This window comes from Leiobunum rupestre, chromosome 7 (genome assembly GCF_980474605.1).
Source record: "Leiobunum rupestre chromosome 7, qqLeiRupe1.1.hap1, whole genome shotgun sequence".
Taxonomy (NCBI): Eukaryota; Metazoa; Arthropoda; class Arachnida; order Opiliones; family Sclerosomatidae; genus Leiobunum; species Leiobunum rupestre.
Window position 1 is genome coordinate 5895418 of NC_143390.1, and position 12682 is coordinate 5908099.

At 33.4% G+C, this 12682-nt stretch overlaps 1 protein-coding gene across 2 annotated transcripts in view; it reads right to left on the reverse strand.

Moving 5' to 3' along the window:
• Positions 1 to 1177: 1177 nt before the first annotated feature.
• Positions 1178 to 12682, reverse strand: part of LOC149934187 (uncharacterized) — a 33572-nt gene continuing 22067 nt past the window's right edge. Inside the window, exons 7-16 of one of the 2 annotated variants that reach the window (XM_090181002.1) lie at positions 6488 to 6528; positions 6162 to 6240; positions 5948 to 6093; positions 5741 to 5890; positions 5486 to 5602; positions 5352 to 5419; positions 5154 to 5288; positions 4725 to 5068; positions 1702 to 1847; positions 1178 to 1359 (exon numbers count right to left, since the gene is read on the reverse strand). In XM_090181002.1, coding sequence (XP_090037128.1) covers positions 1294 to 1359; positions 1702 to 1847; positions 4725 to 5068; positions 5154 to 5288; positions 5352 to 5419; positions 5486 to 5602; positions 5741 to 5890; positions 5948 to 6093; positions 6162 to 6240; positions 6488 to 6528 — 1292 coding nt within the window. In that variant the 3' untranslated portion in view covers positions 1178 to 1293. Of the gene's footprint in view, positions 1360 to 1701; positions 1848 to 2604; positions 2772 to 4724; positions 5069 to 5153; positions 5289 to 5351; positions 5420 to 5485; positions 5603 to 5740; positions 5891 to 5947; positions 6094 to 6161; positions 6241 to 6487; positions 6529 to 12682 lie in introns of those variants that run through there. The other variant, XR_016482322.1, reaches the window with a different exon arrangement.

A 12682-nucleotide genomic window follows, 5' to 3' on the forward strand; every position in this document is an offset into this window, starting at 1 on the left:
GCCGCTGTAGTGCAATTTTGCCGTTTTTTATTAATAATGAAAATCATTTAATTTTTTATTTATTTTTAACTAGATTTAAAAAGAACACACTGAACAAACCATGAAAATTACAAAAAAATACAAAACGACTTAACAATTAATAAAATATTCGGTTGGCACAGGTTTTTAACTACATTAAATTACAATTTATCCTAAGTGTTCTAATTTCATAAAATTCTATGACCAGCATAGATTTTCATTTTAGAATATTTAAACATTGAAATTGAATAACCAGGTTTTATGATCTTTTTCAAAAAGACCTCATCAAATATAGAACTAGCACATTCTAACATATTTTAAATAAGTCTTTAGCTAAATATTTCACAACACACGGTTGAGGAATTGTCTATACTGTAAAATGTTAATTTTGGAATTATTAGAATAAAAATGCAATTGAAAATAAGGGCCCTACATCAATATTTTTTTTTAAGTAAAACCTGATTTTATAACAGGCTTGCAATTGTTGGTTAGTTTTTGACCAGTTATGATTCTAAACCGTAATCTGCATGTGTTAAATTTTACCAAAACCCAATCTAAAATAAATTGCAATACAAATGTATTCAAATTACATATATTTTTTAGTATCTATTTCTCATACTTTGGTGCTAATAAAATTTAGTACTGCAAGATAAATTTGAACGAAGACTTTTGTAAGAATATCAATTCGGGTTGCCTTCATTAAAAGCTTAAGTCTAAGAAAAGAAAAGTAAATTGGTTTGCGAAAACTACTTAAAAATGTAATATAAATTATAGCATTAAATTTAAAAATGCGTGCCTATATTACTGACAAATGGTTTGGTTTCACGCTTATTCTGCAACCAATCACAGATACTAATAAGCGGTTTTTGAACACTGCATTTTTTGCTTGATAATAAAAATGCTACTACTTAATTGGAACACATACTACATAAAAATTCTAACACACCAAATCAACAAACCTTTTTTTTTAAATTTAAAATCTAGTACCGATATACAGATTCCAATATTTTGTAAAATTATACTTGAAATATTTTAAGTACAATTTTCAAAGAAGGATAAAATAACTAAACGCAAAATGCACATTTTGAGTATGCCCAGGCTGAAAAATATGAATGTAAGTTATAACTGCCTTAAAATGAAAGGTTATTCCAGAGATTTCTTTGTGACTAGGAAAGTAATATATTCGACATAAATATAAATAAATATCAGAAAGATCGTGATCTAAAATAAAAGCTTTTTGGCTGCTTCCAGTCTCCAGTAATATAAAATATTGCTTCAAACCCTCCAGAAATGACTGGGATATTTTTCTTTCTCCGCACGTAAGGCACTGATGATAGAATCCTACATAAAAATCGAAAACCAAATTATTATCTTACAAAAATAACCAAGTTTCAAAATGTTAGTCAATAAAACTGGTTTTTAACACTGTGACAAGAACAACACTAATCCCTGGAGTTGACGGGAGTTACCTAATGCAGTTTGATATTTTAAGAAGAAATTAATAGTTCAAGTCCTTATTGTTATAATATAAGAATGATCTAATACTGAAATTTTAACATACTGAAGTTTTCATTTAGTATAAACACTCATTTGTCAAAATAATAACTTAAGAAAAAAAGAAAGACACGCAACTAGGACAAAAACACCTTAATTAAGTTGAGAAATATTTTATTGCGCATTTACTTTGCTTGAAAGACGGGAATCCAGTTCCTTTAGTTGTTCATCAAGTGTTTTCTTTGTATCTTCAGTTATTTCATAATCCATTAGAGCGCTAGAGATTGATGAAGGTGTAGAGCGTTTTACTTTAGGAGACAAAGAACTGGATCCAACTATATCAAAAGATATAAGATATATAAAGTTAAAACCTTTCATGCAATTGACATAGCTCGCTATAGTTATAACAGAAGAAAATTATCAGAATACTACATTCAAATTTTGCACACTATGGTTCAGCCTATGTCAAAGCTTATATACTATCACCAGCAGCTTCTTTTCATGTTAGATGTCAGCACCATGAATACCCACCCACACAATTCCTCAATGCAATTTCTTCACACGAAAAAAGGGGTATTAATTCAGATATTACCCATCAGATCAGAATAAGGCATAACTTCCTTGTTCAGTGTGTAAATTTGACTAAAATTTCTTCTACTATACACTGTATATTTTCTGTACAGCAGGACACTGATATTTGACACATAAGATACACATGCGTCTTGATTAACTAAAAAGTTAACCAGTTCCATTCGCTTCAAGCAAAGATTACAACCATGTATACTTTTATAGGCAGATTATTTTATTTTGCCAAACAAGTAACACCACTTAAGATTTAAAATGATACCAAAGGTATTAAATAATCTTAAATGCGGGAAAAAATGACTAAATATTGTCTGACATCCTGACTTGCAGAATAATGTTAATCTTACACATTCAGCAGCTCAATAAATTACATTAAAATTATATAAATCCTGTAAAGATTATTTTTAATGATAATTTCATGTGACTAGCTTATTTGTACACTCTAGGGCAAATTTAGATTAATGATACTTGTACCAGTGCGGGGAAAAAAGAGAAAAATGTACTGACCTAAATAAATGTTGCTATTTAAGCAAGTAAACAGAAATAATCTTTTTAAAGAAAAGAAAAAGGCGAATTTCAAATGCAGAAAGAGTAGTTTGAGAGTGGCCAGTATTTTCTTCTAGGAGCATTAGGAACACGCCAGCTTCCTCCACAGCAAGACAGTGTCGGATCCACTGGATATAACGACACAATATAGCAAAGAAAAGAGAAAGAAGAACCAAGATGTAAGGGAAAGAAGGAAAAACCATGCAAATTTCACCAAAGAATTGAAAAGCAATTGAAAGCGTAAAAAGTACCAATAGCTATTTACATTGTACACCAGAAACCACAATGATCCACAACAATGCATTTGCTTTTTGGCTAAGACTATATCGGTACCACATACCTCATTCTATACAAAGAACTTTTGGGGTATTATATGTTTATAAGATGTGCATATTAGAAGCATAGTTGAAATGCTGCAGTAATGTTGATAGGCCTATTTTGTCCCGAAGAACCTGGTGCAGTGACGTAGTTAGATCTCTTTCCATCCCTCTCAATACATTTCTTCCAAAAAAAAAGTGCTGCCCAAGGTGGACCACCCCTGGCTACGCCACTACACATTCTCACTCTTCAAGCCAACAGACTACTTCATTCATATTTACAGCATTATAAACCCTTCTCTAAAAATACAAAAGCTTTAACTTATTATTAGTAATCAGCATACTCTTAAAATGGAAGTATCCAAAGTGCCCCTTAATAATTTGCCATTTTGGGCAATATCATCCGAAATTTGTAGTAAATTTAAGATTATTTTTGCCAATCTGTTAAGCTAATTCCCCATAAGAAGCACATGGCATCTAAAATAAATTATAAAAGAAAAGTTTAGATCAAATAAATTTTATTAAAGTCCCTTTTTGAAACTTGTGCCGTTATCTGCCAACACACTTGAGAATCATCTTATTTATTTAGAAAAATTATGAAATTTGGCAAAATCTTGCACCTATAACAAGTACTCACAGTACCATTTTTTTCATAACTTACTAGTATTGTTAATACAATTTACAAACCTTTCTAACATAACTTTAATACCAGTAGTTTAAAAAGTAAACATTTAAAACTATTGAAATGTCATAAAATATTAATGTATCATATTTTTTATTTATAAATTAATAATTGATTAATGGCAAAACCATTTAAGTTGTAAGCTTACGAAATCTAAAGGCCTATTCACTCAAGTAAAAATTTTATCGCAACACTTCGGTCAGATTCGTAAAACACATTAGATTCAATTCCCACAAGAAATACCAGAATTACCGTAAAAGATTTAAATGTAAAATAATTTTTGATTAGGTTAAAAGAAAGACCATTGAAATTAAAGATTTAAATATTTGGATTAAATATAATGGTCAAAAAGAAACAATTTTTTTTCCAAATTCAAACAGAGCAACATCAAATTAAGAAAAAAGTTTTTATTTAAGTGAATAGGCCTTTAATGTATGCAGTTCTGAAACTATTCTAATAGTTATTGCTGAATCACCGCTTGAATAAAAATATAGGTTTTAGATATCCTAAGTGCTTTTGCTTGCTATCTTCTGGAGTTTTTAATACACGAGGAGAACAGGCCTAATAAACCGTATTATTACTTCTTTAGTAAAAGGACTTTAGCACTAGCAATGTGGCAAGACCTTAAATCACATTCTCCTAGTCCTATTTAAACGTTATATAGAAAAAGAAATGCACTAAAAAAGTAAAATCTAAACAGAATTACAAATTGTCATGTAAACCAGTCATCTTGTTCAAATTATGTGCTGTAACTTTAAATAATTACCTCATGTTCTAGATAAATGCTCATTAAGAGATAGGCAGAACCAACTAGTTATCAGTAATTATTCCATTGCTACAGAAAATTACTTTAAATTTGGAACATTTAAAAAAACTGTGCCACTTTAGGGGGAGATAGAATAAATTGTTTTGTTTGTTAAAAATTTTAGAAATATAGAAAGTTCAAGACACAAAGTTATGTAAAACATAAATAAACAGAGCTAACTAATGGCTTTAAACCATTCATTATATAAAAAGTAGTTGTGACAAATATACCTAGGGTGTAGTAAAAAACCTAAATGGCACATTCTGCATTTGCTTACCCATTTCATCTTTGCTACCAACACGTCTATGTAGCGTGGCAGAAGAAGAGTTACTGCTACTAATTGAAGCAGAACCTCCATTATTTCCACCAGATCCTCCAATTGAGCCTCCCAAAGAAGCACTGTGATTCCCATGCCCAGAACCACTTTTTACACCTAACGTGCTTGATGTACATGTGGTAGTAGTAGTGTTGGAGATACCAACTGAGCTAGCAGCTCTGGTGTGACGAGGAGGACGCCCTCTAACTGCATTTTGTAAAACAACATCTTTTTCCTGAGAATGCTGTTGAAGAACTTTAATCATTGCATCACGCTCGGCAAGTTTAGATTCCATGTCTTTGATTCTAAAATGAAGTACAAAATTGAATTTGTTAAGAAAAATAAATTAAAAATTATAAATACATTAATTAAAATAAATATCAAACTTACTTTCCTTCAAGCTCAGTACATTTTCGTTGTGCAGCATATATTTCATCCATATGACGAAGCTTTTCAGTTCTAGCTTGTGCAATCAACTTTTCGCTCTCTTGAGATGTTCTCTCTAATGCAGCAATTTTAGCATCCCTATAGTTAACAATTTTTTTTTATAAAATAATCCAGTACATAAAAGGAATTAGATAAAAGTACTTTGTTCCTGCTGCAGCGTCCACTGCAATTTGTCGCATGGTGCTTTCTTCTACATATCGTTGCTCCCACTTAAAAATAAATACAATTTAAATACAAAAATGACGTAGGAAAACTACTTTAAATGCCACACTAACCTTGGTAACTTCAGCTTCAAGCCCAATAATTTTCTCTTCATATTGTCTTAAAAGTTTCTTTAACTCTTCAGCATTACTATTATTAGTTTCCATTACTTCTCCGGTATATTTTCCATCCTAAAAATGAAATGAAATTTAAATTTGTTTATTTCAAGTTATTTTATCATTCTGATGATTCTGCTCAGCCAATAAAGCTAAAATTTCTAATGCAAATGCTTTACATCAAAATACTATTTAGGGAATTATAAATTATACCTTTTCTCTCTTGAGCATTTCAATTTCTTTTTCCAGCTGAGCTCTTACTCTTTTTTCCATTGTCAGACGTCGATCACTAGCTAACTGTACATTAGCTAACGCTCGCTGCAATGTTCCAACTCTGTCTACATAAACTTGTTTCTTCCGATTCTATAAGAAATATTGAATTTAAGAGACTGAAGTAATTAAAAAAATATTGCTATTTACCTCCTCTTCAAGCCTAACAACATTTGCCTGTGCATTTGTAAGTGCATTATCAAGAATATCAATATGGTTTCTTTGTTCTTGAAGAGTTGCTCTTTGAGCTTGTAATTCTATTTCATGCCTATCCTTTTCAGCCAAAAGCTCTTTATCTAGAATGTGAAAAATATAATAAAATCTATACAACAAAATATTAAATTTCAACAATTGTGCTCTTTACTTTGTGATAAAAGCTGGGCGATCATAACATCTCTTTTACTTAGTTCCTTTCTTAATTCAGAATCATCAACTTCTGTCAGCTATATAAAAATGTTCCATATTAATTTTTATGTTAAACAACATTAGCAATTTGTATGTTGCTTGATTCTAGACCAAATTATGAACAAAAAGGTTGAAATTGACGAATTTCTTTAGGGAAACAAACTTAACATAGCAGAGAATAGCAATTAAAGGAAAGTAGTGGTCAACGTGTTAAATTACACGTGTGACAACAATCGCCATTATACACCTATTTAACAAATTGAAAATGGAAAATAAAATACTTACAGGTCGTTTACATAATTGTGCAGTTGCTGCATCTAATTGCTCTAAATAAAAACAAAAGGCCAAACAATTTAAAAAAAATGAAAACTAAATATAAAAACCAAAAGCGTTAAAACAAGGGCCAATCTTTATAATGACCACTGGTTACTTAAAATAAACAATTGGGGTAAAATAAAACTTAATGTAGTATAAACAATTGAAGGTTTCATTAGCGTTATATTCAAACACTAACAAATGATGCTATATATAATATTAACTTCATTATTACCATGCTTTTTAAGAGATAGGTGGAATCACAAATCTATCAAAAGGTTCCCATAGGTCAATAAGTCAAGAGTCTGATAATTATTTTTCATGATCACACATCCTGTAGGTATTGTAATTTTGCACCACTTGTTGGCTTCGTTCTAAACTAGAATATTTTTTATAACATTTTTTGAAAGGCATCATGACCGCATGAGAGGTAATAATAATAATAATAATAAATAAAATGTTTAATTGGATAACCTTTTAAATCACTTGTTTTGTTTACAAAAGGGTCCAGAAAATTTTAAATTAATATACACTTATAAGAATTTCAATAGTTAAAGAATCACAAACAAGTAATTTAAGTCAATATTTCAGATATGACAGCCTTGAACTTATTAATACTATCAAGAGTTTTATATTTAAAGTTGATGCTACTCCAGAGCTTAATGCCATTAAATTTAGTGCTTTTATCTCTAAGAGATGTCTGAAAGTTTTCAACATAGAAATTATTGTCAGCACCCCTAGTATTATTCAAATCAGTGGGACATGAAAACCACTCAAGGATATAGTCAGTAGTTTGTAGAGTTTTCACTCTAAACATAAAAATAATTAATGCTTGTTTATAAGAATAAAACAGGGTATTAAAGTTAATAGTAGCGCGAGCTTTTGTAGATGAAGGTCTCTTGGCCACTCCAAGAATCAACTTGGCACAGGTGTTATGGAGGATTTCTAATTCATCCAGGCTGGACTTTGGGGCATTAAAATAAATAATATTTCCATAGTCGAAAATTGGTTTTACGATTGCATCATACAGTCTTAAGATTGATAGGATCGACAAAACATTGTAACGGTATCATAATCCAAAAGCGTTGTCTAACTTTGGCAATGATTTTATCAATATGGCAATTCCAGGAAAGTCCCTCGTCAAACCAGATACCGAGGTACTTGAAAGTCTTTACTCGTTCTATTTGAGTATTAAAAATATAAAAAATATATAAGTATGGATTTGTATAAATGAAAAACTCCTGTGATTGAAGAATATTCAGGGCGAAACCCAGATTGATACTTATAAAAACAATTATTAGAGTTCAATGATTGCCGGTAAACAGTTTTCTCACAGGTTGTTGATAGTGTTAAACACATAACAATAAAAACGCCCGAGGTGCTGTTAAATCGTCAAGGTTTATTAATTTAATAAAATAGGCTATTATTATTTACAGTATATACATGTTACTATAATTAGTTAATCAAAGCACTGGGGAGCATATTTCTATCTATCTACCTTCAGTACCAAGAGAATAATCTGATGAGTTCCAAAATGATCTGTTTTCCATTTGCCACCAGATGGCACTGCATATCACCTATAGCTCACTATCGTCTGCTGAAGTATCTGCATTCTGATTCATGCACCCTAGATGTCCTAACATGCTCCCCCTTGCTATGATAATCAGAATGTATTATTTAAATGAACATTGTTACATATTAATTTTATACTAGTTTCATTTTCCTACAAAGATTATTAAATTGTTTACTCGGTAACAACTTCGTAAATATATCAGCTATGTTGTTCTTAGTATTCACATACTGCAAGTCAAAAAGTCCTTTTGCATAGCTCTCTCTAACATAATGGAACCTTAACTGGATGTGTTTCGATCTTCCATTTTCAATGTTATTCTTTACGAATGTTATCGCTGACTGGTTGTCACAATGAATTACTGTTGGAACTACCGTAACCAACTCAAGAAATGGCTTCAACTCTGCAACTATTCTTGATATCCATACTGTCTCCTTGGCAGCCTCCGATAACGCGATATATTCTGACTCCATCGATGACAATACGATGCAGTCTTGCTTTACTGACCTCCAAACAATTGGGTTATCACCTATTCTAATAATGTATCCACTAACTGACGTTCTTTCTTCCAAATCTGAGCCCCATGATGCATCAGCGTAGACATCAATCCCAATCACATTGGATTTGTGATATAGTAATCCCAAATGTTCTATGTCATATACATACTGGAGTACTCTTGTTAAATACTCTTCATGTTTTGCCCCTGGGTTGGCACAAAACCTTGATAATCTTGCTATAATATATGAAATGTCCGGACATGATCTGTGGGCTAAATAAGACAACATCACAATTATTTTCCGATAGTCACTTGTCTTTGGGTCTTGCTCAGTTGAACAATCTTTCACGGTTAATATGGTACCGACGGGCAATGGTACATCCTTCTTTCTATGATGCGTTGCACCATTATCCAATGATCCTATCAGCATAGTCTTCATCCTTTGTATGTAGGTTGTCTGGTGTATCAACAGGCCACCCTCGGTAAACTCAAATTCCACTCCAAGGAAATATTTAACGCCTCCTAAATCCGTAATCTGGTACTTTCCATTCAACATGTCTACTACTGTCTTCATGATGATCTCATCTCTGGCTACTATGATTATGTCATCAACATATACAATAATCAAAGCTTGATATCCATATCTGTAGACACAATTACAAGTGTGGATTCTTTCGAATCCTAGTGCCAATAATGTGTTATGAAGTTCGGAAAACCATTGCCTCCCACTCTGTTTGAGGCCATATAATGCTTTCTTTAGGTGTAGGACATGTTTTTCTTTTCCTTTTTCGATAAACCCTTTTGGCTGTTCCATGTATATTTCTTCCTCCAATGTCCCATAAAGATAAGCATTTTTAACATCCATCTGCTTATGGCACCAACCCATACAGACAACACATATCAATAGTAACATCCGGACCAATGAAAATGTAATCACTGGGGCATATGTATCATCATGATCTATCTTATACTTCTGTTTAAAACCTAGCGCTACCAGTCTGGCCTTATATCAGACAATTTCCACGGATGCCTTCTTCTTGAGTGCATAAACCCATTTGGAGCCAATTATCTTCCGTCCTTCAGGTCTTGGAACCACGTCCCAAACCCCTCTTTCATTTATTGTCTCGATCTCCGTATTCATAGCGCTTTGCCATTTATCAGCTTCTGTACTAACTATAGCTTCTTGATATGTCTCTGGAACCTCTATGCAGTTTAGTTCTATGTCCTGTCCTCTGAGACTTTGTACAGCTGCAGCTTGTTCAGTTTGCTTTCGTGCTTCTAGGACTCTATTTACCTCCACCAGGGACCTATATTGCACGTTATCCTCATCATAATAATAGTGATCTATCCTATTTCCGGTTCGTCTCGCTCTTTCCTCGTGTCGCCACCCGAGGGTAATTCTATCCCCTTTCGTATTGTTACTTCTTTCGCGGGAGTCTTTGATTGTTGATCGACAATAGGTTCATTCTGCATTTCTTCTACAGTTTCTTCCGTGACTACCTTTTCCACATTCTCCTCTGCTTCCTCATAAATCTCTACATTTTCAGTCCTGTATTCCCACGAAGGCCACCATTCATTATATACTCTGCATGTCTCCTCATCTTCAAACCCATTTACATTCTTTGGGCCAATCTTGGTTTCGTCAAATCTAACATGCTTCGATTCTATTATCTTATGTTCGTGTGGTAACCATATACGGTACCCTTTTGTCCTAAACGCATAACCAACCATTCTACCTGGTTTGGCCCTTCGTGATAATTTGTTGCAGTACTGACTTTGAATATGGACGAATGAGAGACTACCATACTGCCTGAGATGACGAACAGAGGGTTTATAGCCAGTCCATCTTTCTTCTGGTACTTGATCCTTGACCTTTATATGTGGTAGTCTGTTACACAGATAGGTAAAAGCATATAATGCCTCTGCCCAGAATGCTTGAGGTAAGGTTGAATCTTCCAATAGAGTTCGTACTCCATTCATTACTGTTCTATTGTACCGTTCAGCTACTCCATCCATAGCTGGTGTATACACGTTGGTTCTCTCAATGTGTACCCCATCTTTTATACAACATTCCTCAAACTTACTCGCGCAGTATTCGAGACCATTGTCAGTTCGTACTTCATTAGCTTCATTCCTGTTTGTCATGCAGCCCATGCCTTATATGTCAAATATTTATCATACGCTGTGATGAACTGGTTTTTTCCCGCGAATAAATAAGGGGTGCAAAATGTAATCTAGCTGTTGACAGGAGTGGCGGGAAAACAGATAAAAGAAAGGCCCCCTGGGGAGCTTCCAAAGTTCCTTATCTCCGCCAGAAGCCAGTGACATCAGAGGGGTTAACGCTCATCACGTAAAAAAAACAAAACTCCCCATAAAGGAGTGGGAGAAGAAAGAACGACCTGGGGGAAGTAGGATCGAGAGTTCGAGACCGGACGCTGAACATGGGAGTCTGATGTCCGACGATTAAGGATTGCTGAAGATTGTCGGTCTGTCAAGGGATTCCGCGATGGCAGTCAGTTGAGGATAGCGGAAGATCGTTGGTCAATCATAAGAATAATGTTCAGAGTCTGGGGAGAGTACACCATCCGAACTGGGAAGTCTCGATGCAGGACTTAAGAGTTTGTCGTTGGTCCGATGGCCGTAGCCTCGGACCCCCTCTAAGAACAAAGGTCATTACGGGAAAGGTAAAGAGATGTAAATATACCACTGTACCATAATCATACTGTAAGTCTTTCTCACGAATAAATGTACTTGTTTAGTTTCCCTTTAGTCTTTATTCCATGACTAATAAATATTTCAATATCTAACTTCGGATACGGGCTTATATTATACGAAAGTGTATCATCTACACATAACGGTAACGTCGGTTTCACAAAACCTGTTACAACGCTTTACCTTTCGATACCATCTTATAGACCGTAGCTTTGCGGGAGAAATCAACTATAAATGTGATATAGTATCTGGCACCTCCCAATGAGCAGGGTTGTTAATTTTTTGGATTTTTAAAAAAAAAATCAAAAACATCGATTTTTTTTATTTTAATCGATTTTTTATTTTTTATTAATTTTTAGGTTTTTGTCACTTATTAAAAGCAATATATAAGCTTATTGATATAATTATTATTTTTGTATAAATAATATTCAATAGTAGACAGTTTTATTATGTCAAAAATATTTATTCCAAGAAATAAGTATATTTGTATCAAAGGAGTAACATGTAAGTAAAACTAAACCGTGTGAGAAATAAGGCACTATCACAGGCCAATCGCCAGTTTAAAAATTAAATGCCTGGGGTGTTAGTGGCCCTGGTGAAAACTTAATTAATTCAAAGTTTTTCCCTTCAAGATTTAGTTCTATATTTAACACTCCAAAATTTTGAAATAAACTAACCTATTAAGCCTATACCCTAGCACATAGTCAAGAGTAGATAATTTGACCATAAATTATGAAAGCCTGATTTTGAAGGTTAAAAATGGTAAGTGGCCAGTGGCCAGTTTTGTAAATAAACTACCTAGGCTCTACTGACCACAGGTCCAGTTTAAAACAATTCCTTATTTCTCAGCCTCCGAGAGTCCATTATTTTCAAAACACCAAAAATGAGGTGGGGAAGGGATCGTCGTGGTAGTGGCAGGTAATAGTGTAATATAATGACAAAACAGGTCGTTGATTTAAATCAACTTGATTTTAATCAAACAACCCCGCCAATGAGGTGACTGGAGATGGTCCCCAGACGAAGGTATGTGTTGTAATTAGCTGACCTTGACCCCCGTATAATATTAGCGCGACCTCTAGTGATAACTTATGTCTAAAATATTCCTTGAGCCTGTTGGCAGCCTTGTTGTTCCTCCTTAGTATATTGTGATGATAGGTTAGGCTTGAGGATGTTATGCCGAATTCTAAATGTTGGATGTGAAAATATATTGTTTATAGTACTAATTAAATTAACCAGTTTTACATTGCAAAGCAAGTCTGTTGGTAATCGTATACTTTCTAACAGTATGGACTAACTGAAGTAGCTGTTTCGTTCTGATCTCATCAATGCCTTTACATGGTGCTCTTGTCGATTTAGCCAATTAACAAGGTGTGCATAACTCTCGTCC